Raw genomic sequence first — 25,059 nt, 5'->3', positions numbered from 1 at the left:
CATAACTTCTTGTTGATTTCATCATGCCTAGCCAATCTTTAGGACAAGATGTTTTGTGCAAGATGTAGGCAACATTACAATGTGAAAAATATGGGGTAATTTCTTTGCATCTACCCAAGAATTCACTGAAGCACTATCCGTTGTTACTTGGAGCAACTTGAGGAAGAACCTGAAAAAATTCAAGTTGTGACTTCTAAATATGACATACCCACAGATATGTGTATTCTGGTGTATTCTGCACACGAAATTGAAAAACTGTTAAGGTCACAGAGTACATATTCATTCACCGATGCAAGAATATCCCAGTATGAAGTCATTTTGTTAGGCAATGATAACATCACAATTCATAGATTTGTACAGGTGAACCCAGCAACTCTGGTCCCTGATTTGCCAATGGGTGGAGTAGTATTGCATGATTGTGATCAGATAGTAGAACTCATGCATAGGCCAAATGAACACCTGAAAGATACACCTCTTATCAATTCAGAAATGGAGTTATACACAGATGGGTCCTCCTATGTTCGTGATGGGAGAGACATTCTCAGGGTCAGCGGTTGTTGACAATGACAAAATGCTTTGGCATGTATCGTTGCCAATTCATGTCAGCACCCAGGGAGCCACGCTTAAGGCTATGCTCATGGCCCTGGAATTAGCTAGGGGGAAAAAAGCTAATATATTTCTGGATTCACACTACGCTTTCTCCACTGTGCATTGGTCATCATACATATGGAAAAACAAAGGTTATAAAACTTCAGCTGGGAAACCAATTGCATATGGCAATCTTATAGATAGTATTATTAATGTTGTAGACTTTCCTAAGGAGGTGGCCATAATTCATTGTAAGGTACACACTCATGGATAGGACAGGATATCCCTAACAATGAAAGAGCAGACATAACATCAAAGTATGCTGTTAGGTTCGGTTCCCACCATGTGCTGCATTTCTCTCTGATCAAAAGGAATAATCTTACTAAAGCCTATGACAGAGAAGAGATACATTCATGGAAAGAGCAGCTACTAAACTGATCAAAGGCATCTGTATTGCTCATGGGGGTAATCCTATTCTCCCTAAAAAGTTCTATCAACATCTATGCACCGTAATTCATGCAAAGGGACATTACGGAGTACAAGGCATTTTGGATAGCATAAAGAGATATTGGACAGCACCAGGAATGACTACAAATGCCATTAGAACTAGTCAAGGCACGTGAAACATGCAGGAGATAAAATCAAGGACATTTTAAGTGTGTTGCATTGGGAGGCAGACCACTCAGTTATATGCCTTTCCACTGTATTCAAATTGATGATATCAACATGCCTAAGGAAAGGGGATGCAAATATGCATTGGTTATATTGGATAGACTGACTAGATGGGTTGTAACATGTCCGTATAAGAAAAGTGACACAGCTACAGTAGTGAAATTTCTATTGAAGGAGATTATACCTAGACATGGCATTCCCAATACCATTGACTCGGACAAGGGGACCCACTTCACTTCCCGGGTTCTACAAGAAATCTATAAGAACTTGGGGATTAAGTGCAGTTACCATTCAGTTTATCGGCCCCAAAGTTCCAGGCTGGTCGAACAGACGATCAAAGAGTTAAAAACACAAATAGGTAAACTCTGTTCAGAAACACATTTAAAATGGGCAGATGTTTTGTCCCTTGCTTTCTTCAACATTAGAACCAGGCCTAGGACTGACCTGCACCTATCACCTTTTGAAATTCTGTATGGGCAGCCCTCTTTGGCATCTTAGGACAGTAAAGCCACCTTACTTGTATCCATGTTAAGAGGTGAATGTGTTCTTCATGAATACTTAAAACAGATACAACATAGGATTGAAGAACTAAGGAAACTGGGTTTGCTTGTGCAAAGAATACCACTAGATTTTTCATTGCCCAAGATAAAACCAGGTGATAAAGTTTATGTCAAGAACTTTAATAGAGAATCTCCTACAGAACCAAGATGGATTGGACCTACTACAGTCATAATGACAACCCCAATAGCTATAAAAGTTGATCAAAGAGATCCATGGTTCCATGCTTCACATGTGAAATTGCATCACAACCATAATATTGAGTAGCCCTAGGAAAATAATTGATAAGCAAATGCAGTCCCTACCAGAAACACAGGAAAGCACATGAATACTTGCCACCAGAATAGAGTAGAGAGACCCCTGCACAAGTTAAAATAATGAAAGGATAGAACCCTGAAAATATACAGACAGTAACACAGTAATATGAAAGTAAAACCTTGCATGAGAAAGATTAGCAGCCACAAAGCCTCAATATAAGATATAAAAGTCTCTGCCTGACATAGTAACAAAACAAAAAGAACTATCTCCAAATTCTACATATAGTAACCATCCAAGAACTACATACAGTAACCATATGATCAACCTCCTTGAAAGAAAAAAAAATTGATGTCATTATTCTTACCAAAGACTTGAAAACCTATGCATAACGCTAACCCCCTTGCATGAGGAAAAACACAAGTTGACCTAACTTGTAAACACGAAGATGTACAAATGCAAAAAGCTTACCCCCATTCATGAAGAAAATCATGTTATCTTACTTGCACACACAAAAAATTGATACATTCTGTTACTGAAAAATTTCATCTCACTTCCATGCAAAAGTAACTTTTCACATTTACTTGCACACATATGTAAAAAACTAACTTGCACACATGTTCGTGGTTTGTTTGTGTGTTCCCAGGTTCCTGATTATTGCAGTGGATCCTGACTTGAAGAACACAAGTCTTCAATCAAGTGATGGAAGACAGAAGAGTGATATGTTGAGCAGAAAGGATGGAAGAGTTTCTACAGGCAACATGAATGGACATGGAAGGACTTTGGAACTTTGAAATTTTGGCCATGAATAAGTGTAAGACTGTGTCATACATGTAAACACCACATGTATGCATGTACATCCTACATAGCAAAATAAGATATCCATGGAATGGGTAATTACATGACATGCATGATAACAAAGACACACTGATGAGAAATTTTTGTGGGAAATTCAAACAGAAAGTAATATCCTTTTCTGCATGAGTTTGCACAGAAATTTAGAATGATGTATATATTTAAATCTGTACTAAACTTACTAATTGACTAACGAGCTAACTTTTTAGAGTAAGTTTATTAATAGTCTAACTACTAACATTAGTAATAGCCTATTGAATTTGTTTAAGGCTTAAGAAAGTAGAGACATAGAAGTTCTGAAGCATGGAAGTTATATTGTATTATGATTGTAGGTTAGCATTTATTAGTGATAGGAAATTTTACTTAGTGAATTTATAGACATTAGGAATTAGAATATTTGCATATTCTTAATGATAGGGGAATTGTTGAGATGATTTGGAAATTGTTATTTGCTTTGTTATGTGAAACTATGTTCATGTAACCATTTTCCTATAACCCATTCTTAGCTTAGCATTTCGATAGAACAGCTAAGATGAGTTTAGCATTTTGTAATGGGGGGGGGTAGAGTATATTTCAGATAGCAAAGAGTTAAGATAGATAAAATTATTAAGGTAAGTATCATTGAAAAATGAAAGTTACATTTTTTGCTAATAAAAGGGGGGCTTTGCGGTAGAGACATGGAGAGAGAGAGAGAGGACTTGTAAGCCAAGATGCAAGAAACAAGCTGGGGACCTAACCTGCCTGTCAATCAAGAGGAAGGTTCCAAATGGAATGTTCCCAGGAGTGGCAGTTGGGGGTTTCTGGCCACAGAGAGGAGAAGGAGAAACTTGGCTTTAACTTTGGCTCTCTGACTCAGGCAGTTAAGCTGGCCAGGAGAAACTATGACAGAGAGAGGAGAAGAAGGAGAAATTGGCTTTTGGAGTTGGTTGTCTCTTTGAGAGTTGAGCTGGACAGGAGAAACTGGGAGACTTTGGACTTTGTTTTCTGTCTGGGGTTAATTAAGCTGAGAGACCTTGCTGACTTTGTGAAGTAAAAGAAGATTTTAAACAGCTGTTGTCCTTCATCTCTCTGTCTTAGAGTCACAGTTTGTGAATGGACTACTCTCTCAAACCCTCAAATTCTCCCTTCATTATAGATGAGGGAAATCCTCATCCCTCTTACCTCAGTTTCCTATCCTGTTATCCCAATAAACCCCTTGACTTGAAAAAGGAAAAGAAAAGAGTATCTTTATACTTTACTCAAGGGAGGAGGGAAGAAGCCAAAAGCTTCAAGAAGAAGTGGGAGGTGAGGGAGGCAGGAAGGAGAGTGTTGGAGAAGGGAGGGAGTGAAGGGGAGGAGGAAGTTAGAAACAGATACTGATCCATCAGCCATCAGTAGGGATCAGTAGGCAAATCTCAGAGCATTCCCCAGGGCAGTTCCCCTGTGTGGTAGCATCCCTGTAATAGCATCCCTCAGCATTTCTCATTACTACCTCCATTACTCCCAAACAGTTTTCAAGTTTCCCTCTAGCAACTCTCTATAGTCATAAGCCAGCCAGAGTAGTCATTGCTAAAGAAATAATTTCCTCAGTTTATATTTCTCTATTTCAGCATGTGTATCAGTCTATGATATTGGAATGATTTCCAAAAAAGAATGAAGGGATGATAAAGAGGGAAGCACTGGACGAAGAGGGATGGAAGAGTTAGAATGGGGGAATTTTTCACATAAGGAACAAAGAAAATATTTCTACATTGGAGGGGACAATTATAAATTTTATATGTCCTATATAATATTTAATACACATTATGAATGTATATGTTTTATAAATTAACAAAATTATTTTTAAAAGAGTCATTCCACAGTTGAGAAATGATCAAAGAAAAAGAATAGGCTATTATATGTATACACCCAAGCAAACAAAAGAAATAGCAAAATCCCCCATGAGATCTTCATCCAAAGGCTACTATCACAGCAAATTTTAGGGCAGAAAGCAATAGGACAGAGGAAATTGTCAAATCTTACAACCTAATGACAAACTTCGCCCATAAGTGATTGTCCTGTTCTCAGACTATGAAGGTCACTCCATATCTCAAAATTGAAAACAAGTGCCCAAAGCAAAGATAAATGCCAGTATAAAAGAAAGAAAATATATTTTCTTACCTATAGCATTTACAGGGGATTCACGGATCAGGAGGCCACTAGTCAGTGATGTCATGATTTTTCCTGGTTCTCCATGGTCTGGGATATGGGTGACAGGTCCTATACCAACCTCACTTCCTAGAACAATAGATGAAAACATATATCTCAGCCACAGGAGTGGGTGTAGAAAGGACAATATGTTGTCCCCATATATTCTGAAGGAAATGCCAAAATATGTGCTCTCTTTACTTCATCCTTCACCCAGCAGAGAATCTCTCTAGTATTCCCATTGTTTCATTTTGTTTTCAAACTCTCCACATCTACTGGCAGCTTTCCTTCAACCCCAAATGAAAAACAGCCTTCATTTTATCCATCTATCCCTGATAGCTATCATTTCCTATCTCTCTCTTCCCTTTGGGATTGAAATTTTTGAAAATGCTATCTATGAAAGGTGCTTCTACTTCCCTTCTTCCTACTCTTTTTTTTTAACTACAGTCTGGTTTTCAACTTCATCATTCAAATGAAATTGCAAAAATCTCTTAATGGCCTTCTTCTTAATCCTCATTCTTCTTAAGCTCTCTGCACTCCTTGATACCCAAATTCTCTAATTTTCATAACAAAACTCTCCTGGTTGTCCTAGGACTTTTCTGATTATCCTGTTTTAGTCTCCTTTGCTGGATTCTTACTTAATTAAGTCCTTCCTGTAGGTGCCCTACAAGGTTTTGAACAGTGCTCATAAACTCACATAAATTTATCTATCATCTCTTTTCTGATGAGTCTCAAATCTGAGAGCAACCGAGCAAGACACTGGTTTGAGAGAGTGTAGTTATTGAAGGTGCAGAGAATAAAAACATTATTAATGAAAACTATTGGGCAACTTTGGTGAATGAAGAATATAAGGGAGAGCCACAAGTCTCTCTGGAATGTTGGGAGATCCCCTCAATGTATCAGAAGATTACAAAGACCACAAGGTCTGACTCTTAATTTTGAACAAGAAAGAGATAGGGACAGCCTGCTTTCCCAGGCCCATGGGATAATTTTCCCTTTTGAACTATTTATATATATTTTGAGTAGCAAAAAGAGAATAGACAAATGAGTAAATGAAGTCTAAACTTTGGCCATATCTAATAGTGTATCTAATTCTAAGAATCCCTAACACCACTTTTAATCCTCTGCCCTACATTAATCCCTTCCAAAAAAATAAAAAAAATCTTTCATTGTAGGGTCTCATTAAAGAGAATGATATAAATATAGATACAGACAATAAAGAAATCTAAAACTTACTCTTTGTGGATCTGATTCCTGGCAGCTTATGTTGATACCCTGTAGTTTGAGAAGGGAAAAGAAAAGAAGAAAGAAAAATTCAGAGGGAACAAGTTTTGGAGAGAAGATGAGGGCAGGGAAGGACGAGGCAAGGGACAGCAGATGAAAGGAGGGAAGACAAGAAGAGAATAGCAGAGGAAAAAAAGAGAATGGGACAGAAGAGACATAAACACAAGATTTTGGGAAAGGTACAGAAAAGAAGGCCAAAAAAGAAAGAGAAAAGAGAGGGAGAAAAGATAGAAGAAATAAAGAAAGTTGAGAGACAGAGAGAGAGACAGAGAGAGAGAGAGAGAGAGAGAGAGAGAGAGAAGGAGAGAGAGAGTAAGAAGGAGAGAGAAGGAGAGAGGGAAGTAAAGATAGAGGGGGGAGAGAGGGAGGAAGAGAATTTGAGTAGGGTATCTCTTTGTGGGCAAAAAAGTTAAAGGAGTAATGGAGAGGAGTTGGTTTGGGGCCCATAGGGGAAAAATGGTGCTTCAGCATTCAAGAAGGCATTCATGGCATACTTCTTTGTTGAAGGAGTCTAAAAATAATCCAGTCTCTTCTGATCTTGAGAAGTGAGCTCCCCATGTCTTCATAGTTTGTCACCACTTTGAGGGCCAGTGCTCCCAGGAGTGAGAGAGAAACCATGAAAACAAAGGAGACCCGAAAGGAAAGAAGAATTTGGGGCAGGTGAGTTGTTTTCTGGAAAGGGAACCTACCCAGAGAAAGAGAGGCACATATCCCAAAAGTCAAGCTAGTTACCATTCACAATAAGGCTATCATTGTCTATAACCAGGTGTTTTAGCTCTCTTCTACAGAGCTGTTCAGTCAGCTCCCAGGAAACCACCTTTTTGTCCAGGACAAGGTTGGAGGAGTCCTTCTTGAAAGTGCAGAGTATATCTACTCCAGTTGCTATGCTGTTCTTCAGAGACCTGGAAATTAATGTTTCAGACAAGTGGTTTCAAACAGACCTTCCTAGGAGTCACATGAGCTATATTAAGGGTAGTGCCAATCTAATTTTAATGTGTTAGCTTATTAATTTATAAAGTAATACATATATATATGTATATGTATATATATAAATGTATATGTTTTTCTGAGCCAAAATGCAGGCTATAGGGACCTTGCTGATGTATAATTTAGTGGCTTTAGAAATTTCCTTTTGAGTTTGACACCACTGGTTTAGTTTCTGAAATTTAGTTATTCAGAGAACACTCTTGAGAGAAGTGGCTGACTTGGAATAAAGGTTTAGAGATGATTGTAGATTTAAAGTTGAAAAGGACATTGGAAGCCATCAAATATAGCCCTCTCAGTTTATAGAGGAAAGAAATGGAGGCTAAGGCAGATTATGTGACTTGCATAGCATCACACATCTGGTAAGTGAGAGAAAATTTGAACTCTGTTCTTTCTGATTCCACACTTACCACCTTATCCACGACAACGGAATTGGCAGTGCTCTGTAACATCACTTATTTGTATGTTTACAAGTGTCTGTGGGGTCTGATTATTTTCAGTAGTTTCTTTAGAGTAGTGGAAAGAACAATGAATTTAAAATCAAAGATCAAGTGTTCAAACTCTGACTATTTTTGACCTGGGGAAAGTTATTGGGATCTCCTTGGGTCTTCATTTTTTCATCTGTAAATGAAGAGAATGGTCCAGGTTACCTCTACTGTCCCTTCCAGCTTGGAGCCTATATATGATTCTAGAGAAAGGTAATGTTGATATGTATTTATTAATCAATCATTTTCTAAGCACTCATTTGATGCCTCCTAGGTTATTCCTTTCATGTGGAGTTATAAAGTGAAAACAGTTGCAAACTTATCTTTGGAAAGAGTAATGGGGAATGAATATTTTTCTACCTGAGAAAGAGAATAAGGAGTCTAAAATATTTTAATGGCTTCTTGGTTGGAAGATTTTATCCATTACAGCTTGGGAAAGAAGGAATTTCTATTAAGAAGCAGAAGAAACAGCCTGGGCAACATCTGAGTGAAATGGAAATTGCTGGTCCCTAATATCTGAGCTAATGATGTCTTGAAGGAATCTCACCTCAGTGAAAGGCCACTGCATCCACAATACTGAGAGCCAAGCTTGCTGCTTCCAAACAATACCTTGAGCTGGAAACAAAAAGAGAGAAGGGGACTTCTGTATACCTGGCTAGAACAAGCCTGAATACACAGGGCTAAGGAAGGTAGCATGGGACAGAGGAGGTAGAAGGGAATGGGAGTAGAATCTCACCAAGATTTGTAGGATATGCTCAGCAGCCTTGAATGTTCTGGTGTCCTTTTGATTCATCTTTGTTGTGTAAAACATGTTGGTAATAGTGAAGCTGAGTTTGAAGGTTTTGTAGCAAGAGCTCCATGATACTGTACAAAAGGAAAGGTATCCCATTGGCTGAGACTTGCAAATGTCATTCAAATGAGAGGAAATGCTTTGTAAACCTTCAAGTTCTATCTAAAAGTTAGTTATTGTGATGATCATTACAATGATCATCATCATTGTTCCAGGTGGCACTGTTCAAGTCCTTCCTCAGAGGAAATCTCAGCAGAATGAACCCACTAATGAAATTCTGAGGATCCCTCCAGCCATACACAATTTTTTTAGCAGTGTTAAAAATTGTGGACTTGGAGTTAGAAGACTGAGGGAAGCTGACAAATCCTTACTGTCTGGCAAAGTCACAGTTTGGGAGATGGGAGCCTGGCAAGGCAGCTCCTTGAAAATGAGGTTCCCACTGATCCCTCTCAGTGACTTCTCTCTCTCTCCAACATCCCTTACTACAATGGTCTCGTTAAGATGATTGTCTCCTCCCCAATACAGGAGAAGTACTATGAGAGCAAATACTTATAGGATTAACACACATATACATACCATACCTTAATCCTCCCAGATTATTACCCTAAAAGTTTACATTCACAGAAATAAACATAAAGATCATTATCCCCCTTCTTTTTCATCTCCACTGTTACATTCACTTTTATTACAAGCCAGGGAAGCCAAGAACATCAATAACCTTCAAGACACACTCCACTGCAGATAGAAACCAGGCAACATTGCCAGGTGCTTTAAAGTAACACCAAAAAAAATTGAACATGTAAATTGAAGGAAACCCCAAATCTGGTCTGTCTCAAATTAACCTTCTAATCATGCACCTAGGTATGAAATGTTTTGTTATCCATATCCTAAGTAATTGTGATTGATTGTGAAAGCTGACCAAAAGTAACAATGACTATCCTAAGATCAGGGATAACTAACATCTAGATCACACTGTTGTTATGTCATTCATCTATAGCAACAATGTTTCATTGAGTATTTACTTAGGCTTGGTGTTTGCTGTTAAGTTGCATGGAAACATATATGTATAAAATTGACTGTGTGCCAAAGAAGTATGTGATCACTAAACTATGTAATAAACAAGCCTCCATGCAATGGCAGACTGCTATGTGACTCCTAGGCATGTGGGACTGAGCACATAGCAGGTCTCAACTCTATTTCTCAACTGATTCATTACACAAAGGAGGAGTAACACCTCACATTGTGAGAGACCATGGAACATATCTTGAAAGAAGACCTGGGTTCAAATTGTGGCCCTGCCACGTCCTATGTTTTTGCCTTAGTTTCCTCACAAGTAAAATGAGGAGGTTAATCCATTTTCAATGTTAAGTACTGATTACATAACAAAAATTCCTGAAAATACTGAAAATTCATTTTGCAGAAATTAGGAATGGACCAATATTCTTGCATCACATAACAAAATAAATTCCAAATGGGTTCATGATTTAGATACAAAAGTTGATATAAAAGAAATGAGAGTAACGGGGAAATTTTTGACTCACATATTAATGGACAGGGGAGAGTTCATGGTCACATGAGGGATATATAGGACAGCAAGGTAAAATGGATAATGTTGCTTACATGAAATTAAATTGTTTTCCCCTCAAAACAATACCAATGTAGTAAAATTAGAAGGGAATCAGGTATTTGAGGGGAAAAATATTTGCTTCAAATTCTTCTGCTAGGGGTCTCATTTCTAATTCAAATTTATAAGAATAAAAGCCAAGTGCAGAGTCAAATTGATAGAGAATATAGTGATCTCTCACCTGATCTCTATCAAATTACCCTTTAAAATCCTGATAAAATGTCTTACAATGAATTCTGGAGCAGTATTATAACACAAAAAAGACAACTGATTTTCCAGCACAAAACAACTTAGAAAAGCTAGCAGGACAGATGGGATGGACTGTGGTAGAGGTAGAAGTGGAACACATTGCACCAGGGCAGGACCACCAAGCCAGCAGGCCTTGACCACAACTGAAGTAACAGGAAAGGCTTCTAGAGCATTAAGCCCCAGATAATAAATGAGTGGGGGATCAGACAATTGCTTAGAAGGAGATTACATGGGGTCCCTTCACTCACTCTTAAGGCAATTCTTGTTGCATTGCTTATATTCAGATCCCAGTCTGTGGGAGAGATTCTCAGGGTGGAGAGGGCTAGCAGAGACCAGTGCTTGTAGCCACAGGAGAGAATCAGACTCTCCCTGGTCACTGTTCCAGGGGAGAAAAGGGTGCTTAAGGTTACTCACAAGGCAGAATATAGAGCAGAAGGGTATTGAAAACACCATTGCTTTCATGATTCCAAATTTGAAGGGCCGTAAGCAGATTGATCCCCAGATTTAACTCTGAGGGCAGCTGTACAAAGAACCTTAAACTTGGAGCAGTACTCACATCACCACAGGTACAGATTCAATTTTAACTGTCTTTTTTAAATGGAAAGGAAAGGGCTGGAAATGAGCAAAAAGATGAAAAAGAAATTCAACACAGAGAGCTATTTTGGTGACAGAGAAAACCAAAACACAAACTCAGTAGAAGTCTACACAAAATCAATGCCTCTGCATGCAAACTTTGCAATAAAAATAAGAATTGCTCTCAAGCCTAAAAAAGAATTGATGGAAGAAGCTCAAAAAAGAGATTTAATGATCCAGTAGGAGAGGTAGAAGAAAATTCAGGAGAAGTGATGACAGTGATATAGGATATTCATGTAAAAAGTCAACACCTTATTAAAGAAGGCACAAACAATATTGAAGAAATGAACATCTTTCAAATCAGAATATACGAAATGGTAAAAGACATTTTATAAAAATTCAAAGAAGAGATGAACTCTTTCAAAAAGTAGAATTGGCTATATGGAACAAGATACACAAAAATACACTGAAGAATTTCTTGAAAGGCAAAATTAACACTAGGAGAAAAAAAGAGGTATAAAAACTTGCTGAGGAAAACAACTTTAGATAGTACAATTGGCCAAAGGGAATATGAACTACAAAACCTCACTCAAGAAAATCATCTGTTGTCCATCAATGGGAAAATTGCTGAAAAATTGTGGTATCTGATGGTGATGGAATAGTATTGTGTTGAAAGGATTGTTGAACTGAAGGAATTCCATGTGAATCAGAAAGATACCTTCAGAAAGATGCAGAGAGAATGATCAGAAGTAGAACATGGTACACAGAGACTGATTCATTGTGTCATAATCAAATGTAATGAACTTCTCTACTAGTAGCAATGCAAGGTTCTAGGACAATTTATAGGGACTTATAAGAGAATGCTACCTACATCCAGAGAAAGAGGGGTGATTGCAGAAATGCTTAAGAAAAACTTATGATTCATCATATGATCTGATTGGGATAATGATTGGGGATTTTGACTTTTGGACATTATATTTTTTACATTGAAATGAAAAAAATTCATTTAATTAATTAATTTAGAAGATTTTCCCATGGTTACATGGTTCGTGTTCTTTCCCTCCCCTCCTCCTCCCCCATAGCCACCACACAATTCCACTGCGTTTTACTTGTGTCATTGATTTATCAAGGAAAGATAAGGACTACAAAATGATTCTAAGTCACATGTATTAAGGAAATATATAGTGATGAATACCTGTTTCCAAATTTTGATTGCACTATGGTGATTGTTCGGAGTCTACATCCCAATCATATCCCCAACAACCCATGTAATCAAGCAGATGTTTTTCTTTTGTGTTTCTATTCCCACAGTTCTTCCTCTGAATGTGGATAGCTATCTTTCCCAAAAGTTCCTCAGAATTCTCTTGGATCATTGCATTACTGCTAATAGAGAAGTCCATTGCATTCAATTGAACCACAGTGTATCAGTTTCTGTGTATAATGTTCTCCTGGTTCTGCTCTTTTCACTCTGCATCACTTCCTGGAGGTTGTTCAGTTCACATGGAATCCTTCCAGTTCATAATTCTTTATAGCACAATACTATTCCATCAACAACAGATACCACAATTTGTTAAACCATTCCCCATTTGAAGGGAACACCTTTCATTTTTCACTTTTTTGCCACCACAATGAACACAGCTATAATTATTTTTGTACAAGTCTTTTTCCCTTTGATGTCTTTGGGGAATTATAAACCCAGCAGTTATATGGCTGGATCAAAGGGAAGACAGTCTTTAAAAACCTTTTGGGCATAGTTCCAAATTGCCATCCAAAATGGTTGGATCAATTCACAACTCTACCAGTAATGTATTAATGTCCCAATTTTACCACATCCCCTCCAACATTTGTTATTTTCCTTTGCTTTTATGTTAGCTAATCTGCTAGGTGTGAAGTGGTAAATAATAGTTGTTATGATTTGCATTTCTCTCATTATGAGAGATTTAGAACATTTGTTCATGTGCTTATTGATAGTTGTGATTCCTTTATCTGAAAATTGTCTATTCATGTCCCATCCCTTGCCCATTTATCAATTGGGGAATGGCTTGATTTTTTATACAATTGATTAAGGTCTATATATTGGATTAGTTAGACCTTTGTCAGTGGTTTCTTATAAAAAATATTTCCCAATTTTTGCTTCCCATCTGATTTTGGTTGCATTGGTTTGTTTGAACAAACCCTTTTTAATTTAATGTAATCAAAGTTATTTATTTTACATTTTGTGATTTTTTGCTTGGTCTTAAATTATTTCCTTTCCTAAAGACTGGCAAGTATACTATTATGTGTTCACTAAATTTATTTATAGTTTCCTTCTTTATATTCAAGTCATTCACCCATTCTTTGTTTATCTTGTTGTGGGGTGTGAGATACTGATCTAAACCTAATCTCTCCCATACTATTTTCCCATTTTCCCAGCAGTTTTTGTCAAATAGTGCATTTTTGTTCCAAAAGCTGGGACCTTTGAGTTTATCATAGACTGTCTTCCTGAGGTCACTTACCCCAAGCCTATTCTACTGATCCTCTCCTTCTGTCTGTTTGCCAGTACCATATTGTTTTGATGACCATTGCTTTATAGTATAAGTTTAAGATCTGGTACTGCTAGGCAACCTTCCTTCACATTTTTTTTCATTATTAACCTTGATATTCTTGATCTTTTGTGCTTCCAAATTAACTTTGTCATAGTTTTTTTTTTCAAATGCAGAAAAAAGTTTTCTTGGTAGTTTCATAGGCATGGCACTAAATAAGTAAATTAATGTGGGTAAGATGATCATTTTTATTAAGTTAGCTAATCCTATGATCAATTAATATTTTTCCAATTGTTTAGATCTAGTTTTAGTTTGGTAGAAAGTATTTTGTAGTTGTGTTTGTATAATTCCTCTCTTTGTCTTTGCAAATAGATTCCTAATTAATTTATATTGTCTAGGGTGCTTTTAAATGGAATTTCTCTTTCTAACATCTGCTGCCTGTGTGTGTTGGAAATATATAGAAATGCTGATGATTTATGTGGGTTCCTTTTGTATGCTGCAACTTTTCTAAAGTTGTTGATTTTTTCATCAGCTTTTTAGTGGATTCCCTAGGATTCTTTAAGTAGACCATCATATCATCTGCAAAGAGTGATAGCTTGTTCTCCCCACTGCCTATTTTAATAAATTTCTTTTTCTTCTTTAATTTCTATAGCTAGTGTTACTAGTACAATGTTAAATAATAGAGGTTATATAGGGCCCATCCTTGTTTCACTCTTTTTATTATTGCGAATGATTCTAATTTATCCTCATTGCAGATGATGCTTACTGATGGTTTTGGATATATTTATACTGTTCATTAGTTTTAGGAAAAGTCCTTCTAGTCCTATGCATTCTAGTGTTTTCAATAGGAATAACTGTTGTATTTTGTCAAAAGCTTTTTCTGCATCTATTGAGATAATAATGTTACTTCGTTGGTTTGCTTGTTGATATGGTCTATTATATGAATGGTTTTCCTAATACTGAAACATCCTTGCATTCCTGGTATAAATCCCACCTGATCATAATGAATAACCCTCATGATGACTTGCTGGATTCTTTTTTCTAATATTCTATTTAAAATTTTTCATTAGGGAGACTGGTCTGTAGATTTCTTTCTCTGTTTTTGATCTATGTGGCTTTGGAATCAGTAGCATGTTTGTGTCATAAAAGGAATTTGGTAGAAGTCTTTTTCTTTTCTCATTATTTTAAATATTTTCAATAGTATTGGGATTAGTTGTTCTTTGAATGATTGATAGAATTCATTTGTCAATCCATCTGGTCTTGTGGATTTTTTCTCAGGGAGTTCTTTGATTGCTTATTCAATTTCTTTTTCTGATATGGGATTATTTAAGTATTCTATGCTTTCTTTTGTTAATCTAGGCAATTGATATTTTTGTAAATATTCATCTATATCACCTAGATTTCCATATTTATATTGCCAGATAATTGAGCAAAATAGTTTTTAATGATTACCTGAATTGCCTCTTAATTAGAGGTGATATATCTCCCTGCTCTATCTCTGTACCCAAGGTTTACAAACTTCAGTCTTCTGGAGTTCTAAAAGTTTAGCTGCTTTCTGGGGTAAGAAGTCCCTGGTGGTCTTAATTAGTTCCCAAGGAGCTAGAGTTGATTCAGATTATGATTCGCTGGCTCCGACTGTCATTTCAATGCTGAGTTCTACTGTGGTATTCCTTTTTTCATCTGAACTTGGTTTTTTGTCCTTTTGAGGTATTCTATATTGGTTGGTGGTTTGGAGAGTAAAAGTCCTGCTTAGACACAGCAGCCATCTTAACCCAGAAGTCCTGATTTTGACTTTTAAAAATCACTTTATTAGTAATTGGGAAATAGGTTTTGAAAAATAATAATTGTATAATGCAGTGGAATTGTTTTTCAGCTCTGGGAGGCAGGAGGTAGAAAGAACAGGAATCACGCAACAGTGGAAAAATATTCTTAATTAATTAATTAAAAAATAAAAATGGAAAAAAATCAGACATTAAAAATGACAATTCTGAAAGTGGAAGATAATGACTCCATGAGATATCAAGAAATAATCAAAGAAAATCAAAAGATGAAGAAAAAAAAGCATATGTGTGTGTATTAAAAATCTATTTACCCTGCATTACAGAAGGAAGTGAAGGGAGTAAGAGAAGGGGTTAAAAGAACTGATAAGAAAAGAGCGCAAATTGGGGGAAATGGAGGCCAGAACATAACCAGGAGTAAATAAGATGGAGACTCTCATATTCACTAATCAAAATGAAGCAAAAAAAAAAATTTACACATCTCTCTAATAAGAGACTTATTTCTCAAATACGTAGAGAAATGAGTAGAATATACAAGAATACAAATCTTTCCCAAAATGAAAATTGGTCAAAGGAGATGAAGAGGGAATTCTTAAAGTAATTAATGTTCTCTTCAGATGTGCAAAATATGTTCTAAACCACTATAATATAGAGTATTGCAAATTAAAACAACTCTAAGTTGTCACTCTACAACTCATCAGAGATTGGCTATTATGGAAGAAAAGGAAAATGACAAAACTGGGAGAGGATATGGAAAAGTTGAGACACTAATGCCCTGTAGTGGAATTTGTTAACTTATTCATCCAATCTGAATGCTGGAGGGGATGTGGCAAAGTTGGGACATTAATGCATTGCTGGTGGAGTTGTAAATTGATCCAACCATTCTGGAAGGCAATTTGGAACTATGACCAAGGGGCTTTAAAAGACTCTCTGCCCTTTGATCACTGCTGGGGTGTGTACACCAAAGAGATAAAAAGGAAAAATACTTGTACAAGAATATTCAGAGCTGGGGCTCTTTATTGTGGCAAAAAAATTGGAAAAGGAAGGAATGCCATTCATTTGGAGGAATGACTGAAGGAATTGTGGTATCTCTTGGTGATGGAATACTATTGTGCTCAAAGGAATAATGAAGTGGAGGAATTCCATGGGGACTGGAATGACCTCCAGGAATTGATGCAGAGTGAAAAGAGCAGAACCAGGAGAACATTGTACACAGAGACCGATACACTGTGGTATAATCGAATGTAATGGACTTCTCCATTAGTGGCAATGCAGTGATCCTCAACAAATCGGAGGGATCTATGAGAAAGAACACTATCCACATTCAGAGTAAAAAACTGTGGGAAAAGAATCACAGAAGAAAAACAATTGCTTGATTACATGGGTCGAGGCGATATGATTGGGGATGAAGATTCTAAATGAACATCCTAATGCAAACACCAACAACATGGAAATGGGGTTTTATCAAGGACACAGGTAATACTCAGTGGAATTGCATGTCAGCTACTAGAAGGTTGGGGGGACGGAAAGCAGGGAAAGAATATTATTCTTGTAACCAAGGAATAATGTTCAAAATTGATTAAATAAATAATTTACAATGAAAAAAATATTTCCTATGATGGAAGAAAAGAAAATGACAAAACTTGGAGGGCAAATGGAAAAGTTGAGACACTAATGCCCTTTTATGGAATATGTGAACTTATTTATCCATTCTAGAGTGCAATTTGGAATTATGCCCAAAGGCAAAGGCCTATAACAGTACATACTCTTTGAGCCAGTAATACCATTATTAGGTTTCTTTACCAAAGAGATGAAAAGGGGGGGAGGGGCAAGAAGTTATATGTGCAAAAAATATTTTAAGCAGCTCTTTTTGGGGGATATGAGGGGGATATGAGGGGTATATAATTGGCAAATGAAAGGATATCCATCAATTGGGGAATGACAAAGTTATATTATATGATTGTTATGGAATACTATTGTGATATTAGAAAAAAAAAGGAGGAACTCAGAAAAACCTGGAAAGATTTACAGGAATTAAAGCATAGGGTAATAAACAGAACCAGGAGGACATTGAAGACAGTGACAGTAATGCAGTAAAATGAACAACTGTGAATAACAGTTATTTCTCAGCAATATAATGATCCAAAACTTTCCCTCAGGACTCGTGATTTTTTAAAATGCCATCTGCTTCCAGGGAAAAAGAACTGATGAATTCTAAATCCAGAAGAAAACAGGAGCATTTTCACCTTATAATTTTTTTAAATTTCAGTTTCATTTCATAAAAGGTTTAATATGCAAAATTTTTATATATTTACATATGTAAAATCTACATATTATTTACTTACTATTTCAAAATTGGGGAGTGGGTGGGGGAATTTGTGTCTCAATGATCCTTAAAAAATTTAGAAACTGGGGACTTCCGGTTAAGATGGCGGCTTAGAGAAAGCTAAAGCTCAGATCTCTGGAAAACCCTTCCCGACCGATCTCAAACTATAAGCTCCTAAGGCGCCGAAATTCAAAACGATCAACAGCCCAGACCCTGGGAACCCTCCTCCTGGACCTGGACCCGGTTCAAAAGGTACGGCTCCCCTCAAAAGCCAGAACCCGAGATCACTCGGACCTCAGGGGTAGGAGCACAGAGTCCAAGGCTCCGGGAAGCCGCAGCCCGGCCCGGCTCAGAGAGCAGGGTCCTCGGAACAACAACCCTCAGGGCCCTCTATCCGAGTCCCAGTGAAAGTCACTGCCTGGAGCAAGACAGCCTCAGGGGCTGGATCCTGCTATCAAAGTCTCAGTGAAAGTCCCTGCCCTCGGAGCTTGGGGAAGCTGCAGCCCATCCCCCCGCAGGCCAACAAAACAGCCTCATGGCCAGCGATTCTGAAGGCAACTTCCGGAAAGCAACGTGGTCTGACCCTTCCATTCTAGTTCCAGTGAGGCATATTCAGTTTAACCCAGGGAAAGCTCATAGAACCATCTGCCCAGGACTAAAGCTTCTGAACACCAGACAGAGATAAGAAAAGCTAATCCTCCACATTCAGAGATGGCAAACTCCACAGAAGCACAGAAGCCCCAAAATACCAAGAAAAATAAGAAGAAAGGGGCAACTTTGGACACATTCTATGGAGCCAAAATACAAAATACAGAGCAGATAGAAGATAATATACAAGAAAATGCTCCAAAACCTTCCAAAGGAAATGGAAACTCTCCACAAACCTATGAAGAATTTGAATCAGAAATGACCAAAAAGATGGAAGCCTTCTGGGAGGAAAAGTTGGAAATAATGCAAAAGAAATTCATGCATCTACAAAACCGGTATGATGAAACTGAAAAGGAAAACCAGGCTTTAAAGGCCAGAATCAGGCAGCTGGAAGACAACGATCGTGTAAAAGAGCAAGAATTAATAAAGCAAAGCCAAAACACCAAGAAATTAGAAGAGAACATAAAATATCTCACCGACAAGGTGATAGATCTGGAAAATAGAGGGAGAAGGGATAATTTAAGAATAATTGGACTCCCAGAAAAGCCAGAAATAAACACCAAACTGGACATGGTGATACAAGATATAATCAAAGAAAATTGCCCAGAGATTCTAGAACAAGGGGGCAATACAGCCACTGACAGAGCTCACAGAACACCTTCTACACTAAACCCCCAAAAGACAACTCCCAGGAATGTAATTGCCAAATTCCAAAGGTATCAAACAAAAGAAAAAATCCTACAGGAAGCCAGAAAAAGACAATTTAGATATAAAGGAATGCCAATCAGGGTCACACAAGACCTTGCAAGTTCTACTCTGAATGATCGTAAGGCATGGAACATGATCTTCAGAAAGGCAAGAGAGCTGGGTCTCCAACCAAGAATCAGCTACCCAGCAAAACTGACTATATACTTCCAAGGGAAAGTATAGGCATTCAACAAAATAGAAGACTTCCAACTTTTTGCAAAGAAAAGACCAGAGCTCTGTGGAAAGTTTGATACTGAAAATCAAAGAGCAAGGAATACCTGAAAAGGTAAATATTAAGGGAAGGGGAAAAATGTTATCTTCTTCTTTTACTCAAACTCTCTTCTATAAGGACTACATTTATATCAATCTACGTATACTAATATGTGGGGGAAATGTAATGTATAAATAGGGGGTAAAGAAAGACCAAATAGAATAATCATTCTCACACAAAGATTCACATGGGAAGGGGAGGGGAAGAAAACTCCTATAAGAAGGAGAGGAAGAGAGGGGGGGGTTACTTAAACCTCAATCTCAGGGAAATCAACTCTGAGAGGGAAAAACATCCAGATCCATTGGGATCTTGAATTCTATCTTACCAAACAAGGGTAAGGAGAAGGGAAAACCAAGGGGGGAGGGGGAGAGGGAGAACAAAAAGGGAGTTAAAGAGAGGGGGGAGGGGGAGGGAAGAAAAAGGGAGGGACTAAAAAGGGAAACATCAAGGGAGGGGACAAGGGGACTGATTCAAAGTAAATCACTGGACTAAAAGGTAGAGCCGAAGAAGAAAAGGTTAGAATTAGGGAAGGCAATCAAAATGCCAGGGAGTCCACAAATGACAATCATTACTTTGAACGTGAATGGGATGAACTCACCCATAAAAAGTAGACGAATAGCAGAATGGATTAGAATCCAAAACCCTACCATATGTTGTCTTCAAGAAACACACATGAGGCGGGTTGACCCCCACAAGGTCAGAATTAAAGGATGGAGTAAGACCTTCTGGGCCTCAACTGATAGAAAGAAGGCAGGAGTGGTAATCATGATATCTGATAAAGCCAATGCAAAAATAGACCTGATCAAAAGGGATAGGGAAGTTAATTATATTTTGTTAAAAGGGACTCTAGACAACGAGGAAATATCATTAATCAACATGTATGCACCAAGTAATATAGCACCCAAATTTCTAATGGAGAAACTAGGAGAATTGAAGGAAGAAATAGACAATAAAACCATACTAGTGGGAGACTTAAACCAACCATTATCAAATTTAGATAAATCAAATCAAAAAATAAATAAGAAAGAGGTAAAAGAAGTGAATGGAATCTTAGAAAAATTAGAATTAATAGACATATGGAGAAAAATAAATAGGGATAAAAAGGAATACACCTTCTTCTCAGCACCACATGGCACATTCACAAAAATTAACCATACATTAGGTCACAGAAACATAGCACACAAATGCAAAAAAGCAGAAATAATGAATGCAGCCTTCTCAGATCACAAGGCAATAAAAATAATGATTAGTAATGGTACATGGAAAGCCAAATCTAAAACCAATTGGAAATTAAACAATATGATACTCCAAAACTGTTAAGTTAAAGAAGAAATCATAGAAACAATTAATAATTTCATCAAGGAAAATGACAATGGCGAAACATCCTTTCAAACCTTTTGGGATGCAGCCAAAGCGGTAATCAGAGGCAAATTCATATCCCTGAAAGCTTATATTAACAAACAAGGGAGAGCAGAGATCAATCAATTGGAAATGCAATTGAAAAAACTCGAAAGCGATCAAATTAAAAACCCCCAGCAGAAAACCAAATTAGAAATCCTAAAAATTAAGGGAGAAATTAATAAAATCGAAAGTGATAGAACTATTGATTTAATAAATAAGACAAGAAGCTGGTACTTTGAAAAAACAAACAAAATAGACAAAGTACTGGTCAATCTAATTAAAAAAAGGAAGGAAGAAAAGCAAATTCACAGCATTAAAGATGAAAAGGGGGACAGCACTCTAATGCAATTACTATCAACAAAGCAATGGGTTCAAATCAAGAATACATCTAATGCCCAGTGGACTTACGCGTCGGCTATGGGGGGTGGGGGGGGAGGAAAAGAAAATGATCTATGTCTTTAACGAATAATGCTTGGAAATGATCAAATAAAATATATTTTAAAAAAAAATTAGAAACTGTTGTTACATATAACAGAAAAACTTAATTTTGAAAAAATCAAATTGATTCTCCAATACTAGTCAAAGATTATGAATAGGGAGTCTCAATGAAGAAACTGTATCTATGTGAAGAAATTGTCCAAATAACTGATAATTATAGAATGAAAATTAAAATAATTTAGATGTTTCACATAAGCCGATAAGATTAGAAATGCTGGAAAAAAGGAAAAGGACCAATATGGGTAATAGAGAAAATGGTCTACTAATATACTATTGTTAGAGCAGTGCTGTACATTGGAGTCAAATTTTAAGAAAGTAAACTAGAAATATGCCAGGAAACTATGCGTATGCCCTTTGACTGAAAAAGTATCATTACTAGATCTATATCCCAAAGAGTTCAAAGAAAAAGAACCAGATATCCTAAGGAATATATTCCAAACATTTTTAATGTGGCAAAGATTGGAATGAATGGATACTAAAGAATAGAAGTTGAGGAGATATTCTCATCAGTTGGGGAATGACTGAACAAGTTCTGATGTTCATGAGTGTGATGAAATATTATTTTGCTATAAGAAATTATGGAAGAGGAACAAAGAACTCCATGGACTGAGAGACACCTCTAGAGTTATGAGGTCCTGGGTTCAAGTGTGGCCTGAAATTCTTCTGGGCTGTGTGACTCTGGGTAAGTCACTTGACCCCAGTTGCCTAGCTTGTAACATTCTTTCTGCCTTGGAATGGATACTTACTACCAGTTTTCAGACAGAAAATCATGGCTTTCTTAAAAATAAATTTTGAGATATTTTCAGAAAAACCTGAGGAGACTTGTGAGTAGCACCAGAAGAACAATGTATACAATAACAACATCATAAAAATGAATAACTTTAAAAGATTTAAGTATTCTGATCACTACCATGACTAATCAGAATACCAGAGAATCATTGATGAAGCATACTTTTGAACAGATTGGTGTTGGATTCAGGGGGCAGAATAGGATATATGTTTATGAAATGGCTAATGAAATAATTTGTTTTATTAGATTATAAGTATTTCTTACAGTTATAGTTTAAGGGGAGGTAGAAAAGATAGCTTTTTTTCCATTGGAAATTTTTTATTTAATTTTATCATGAGTAGATTGAACGAGATAGCCTGGAAGTTCACTTATAGATGTAAGTCTGTCATCTTATGAGTCTAGGACCAGTAGCTAGCTTCAACTTCATAAAAAATGCTGCAAAATTTACCAGCATTCATCAAAAATTCAAATGAATGCTACCTGCAGTGAGAGGAACTGAGGATGAAGTCAGAGAGAATGCTAAAGTGATGGTTTTTCTCTGAGGCACTGAGGAAGAAAGATCATGAATGAAAACTATGGACCAGATAAGCATGTATGATCATAGGGAGGGGCTATAAAATACAAGGGAAACTATTTCTGTTTCACATGGTCACAGGGTGACATGTGGGGATTGAAATATGAGAAAGGAACCAGGATTTTCTGTGTCTTTCTCTCTCTTTGGCCCTCCTATCCCAGCTTCTCTTTCCTAAGATGCTATTGGAACAAGGTCAGGATGCACAAACTGTATCCTCTGTTCAGTGCCAGGATAAGAATACTCACTGTTTGTGAAGCAAGGGAAGCTCATTTGATGTTTATAACCTGTAGGGAGAGAAAACAGCCATGAGAGGAGAGACTATGTTTAGGAGAGAAACAGAAGAAAATAAATCTACCTATGATCCAATAGTTAAGTAGTGCAGTGGACAGAGAACTGGACTTAGAGTCAGAAAGACCTGAGTTCAAAATTAGCCTCAGACATTACTAGTTCTGGTACTCTGGGCAAATCACTTGACTCTGACTGCTTCAAGTTCTTCATCCTAAAAATAGGGGTTATAAGAGCACCTACCTTCAAAGGTTGTTGCGAGGATTGAATGAGATGTTTGCCAAGCACTTGGCATAGGGACTGGTTCAAAGTAAGCATTATATAGATGTTAGTTATTATTTTTAGAGCTGCAAGAGACCTCCTAGATGATTAAATCCAAGTCCAAGAGCTTAGAAAGCTAGGTGTCAGGTTTTAAAAGAGATCACTTCATGGGACACATGTCTGAGGTCCAACCTCTGTTTCCTTGGCCTGTTTTCCTGAGACCCCAGTGTCTCCTTGTCAAACAAATCCACAAATATTCAGTGCTTAAATCTATAGATGCAAAGAGGAAAATGACACAACCCTTGGCCTCAAAGACTACTTTCCATTGAGGGTGACAATGTCCACAGCACACTCATATGTTTGTGCTGCATAAATACGAGGATATGAGATTGCACAGTTAATGGCTGGCCTCTGTGCCTATGTTACCCATAGACTATTGGCTGTCCCCTAGTCCTGGCATCAAATTGGAAGCTGATATTGAATTAGTTCCACTGGACTAAAGTATAGGATGAAAAAATAATACGGATTCTATGTCCCTCCCTTGTGAGTTTTGGTGACTAATGGAATTTGAGTTATACATAGCTCCACCCTGGTTCCCAGCAGCTGGATTTGAACCTGAATCAGCATTGGCAGTGGTCACTGTGTTTAGCATAATGTAAAAATAGACTTGAATCCAGGACTTCATTCCCCAGAAATCCTTGCTCCACTTCCCCAGAATGCCCTCGAATCTCACTGAATTCTCACCTGGGCCGAGAGTGAGATGGGGTATTTAAACCTGGTTGTGAATAGGCTCAGCCTTCTTTTTTACTTCCTTTTCAGAGCACATGCGGCTCTCCACCTAGCAGGCAAGATGTGAGTGGTCGGCTCTCCACCTAGCAGGCAAGATGTGAGTGGTCGTGTATAGGCTCTCTGGGCCTAGACACGTGCTTTTCTTACTTGTGTTTTCTTTATATTTTATTCTTCAATAAACCTCATAAAAATATAATATTCCTTGCAGAGATAAACTAATTTCTATCTTGCTTCAGTCTCCCCAAAATTTTAATCTTTACAGTAGTCCACCTGTCTCTCCAGAGTCATGACCTTAAACTCTTTGGGATATCCCCTGGAATTGTACTAGGAGGCAGAACTGAATTCACTTCAGGTGTTGAGCTGAGCAATGAAATTGCTGAGGATAGGTACTGTTTGTCACCTTGACAGTAAAAGTTCTGGCTGTGATCCCTGTGGGTAAGGGGATTAGAGAGATTTTCTCTGATTCTGTATGTTGGCCGCCATGGGCTGTGATTGTCAAGGGATGCTATTTAATAGAGGTGACTAATCAGGATTTTTCTGCAGAAACAGTGGTTAAGGACACCTTGGGGTCTTCAGAAAAAGAATTGGTCAAGGGGTGACTTGTGCTGCTTTCTGACTCAGTGCTTGGAGCTCGAGTGACAGTGCTCATAGAAGAAAGGATTATGTCTGACTTTGCTGCTAAGAGACAGAGTTGTCTGTTTGTTACTAGTAGCGGTTTCAGCAGATCTCCTGTTCTTTTGCCATGGGTATAACTGGAAGAGGCTACAGGAATAACTGGAATAGGAGTTGGAGGGAAAAGAGTGTCATGTGCCAAGTCGGGCTGAAGTTGTGAGAGACTTGTGACTTCTGAGCCTTAGGGCCATAGAGTGCCCATTCTTCCTTCAGAAAAAGCTGGGGAGCTGCTTCTGGTGGACATAGCTGGTATTTCACTGGTTGATGTCAAGTTTGAGACACACTCTATGATCCTAGTTCTTGTAGTAATTGAGATTTGGATGAAAGCAGTATAAATATCTGGCTCTGGGTTGGACCCTTTCACAGGACTTGCCATGAAGACAGCCAGTCAAGCTCCTCTGAGGGAAACTGTCC

General features: G+C 37.5%; 2 protein-coding genes across 3 annotated transcripts in view; one reads left to right on the top strand and one right to left on the bottom strand.

Annotated features, from left to right (window-relative positions):
* LOC130454524 (transient receptor potential cation channel subfamily M member 2-like) overlaps positions 1–4,144 on the top strand; it is a 60,738-nt gene extending 56,594 nt beyond the window's left edge. Inside the window, exon 2 of the mRNA XM_056798730.1 lies at positions 2,720–4,144. Coding sequence (XP_056654708.1) covers positions 2,720–2,746 — 27 coding nt within the window. The 3' untranslated portion in view covers positions 2,747–4,144. The remainder of the gene's footprint in view (positions 1–2,719) is intronic.
* Positions 1–25,059, bottom strand: part of LOC130454523 (mucin-16-like) — a 56,243-nt gene that overhangs the window by 19,621 nt on the left and 11,563 nt on the right. For both annotated transcript variants that reach the window (XM_056798727.1, XM_056798728.1), the window contains exons 3-8: positions 22,884–22,922; positions 8,584–8,711; positions 8,395–8,462; positions 7,111–7,280; positions 6,331–6,369; positions 5,068–5,184 (exon numbers count right to left, since the gene is read on the bottom strand). In XM_056798727.1, the coding sequence (XP_056654705.1) occupies positions 5,068–5,184; positions 6,331–6,369; positions 7,111–7,280; positions 8,395–8,462; positions 8,584–8,711; positions 22,884–22,922 (561 nt within the window). The remainder of the gene's footprint in view (positions 1–5,067; positions 5,185–6,330; positions 6,370–7,110; positions 7,281–8,394; positions 8,463–8,583; positions 8,712–22,883; positions 22,923–25,059) is intronic.

This window comes from Monodelphis domestica, chromosome 5 (genome assembly GCF_027887165.1).
Source record: "Monodelphis domestica isolate mMonDom1 chromosome 5, mMonDom1.pri, whole genome shotgun sequence".
Lineage (NCBI taxonomy): Eukaryota > Metazoa > Chordata > Mammalia > Didelphimorphia > Didelphidae > Monodelphis > Monodelphis domestica.
Note: the sequence above shows the minus strand (reverse complement) of the source record. Positions and strands in the feature narration are given on the sequence as shown.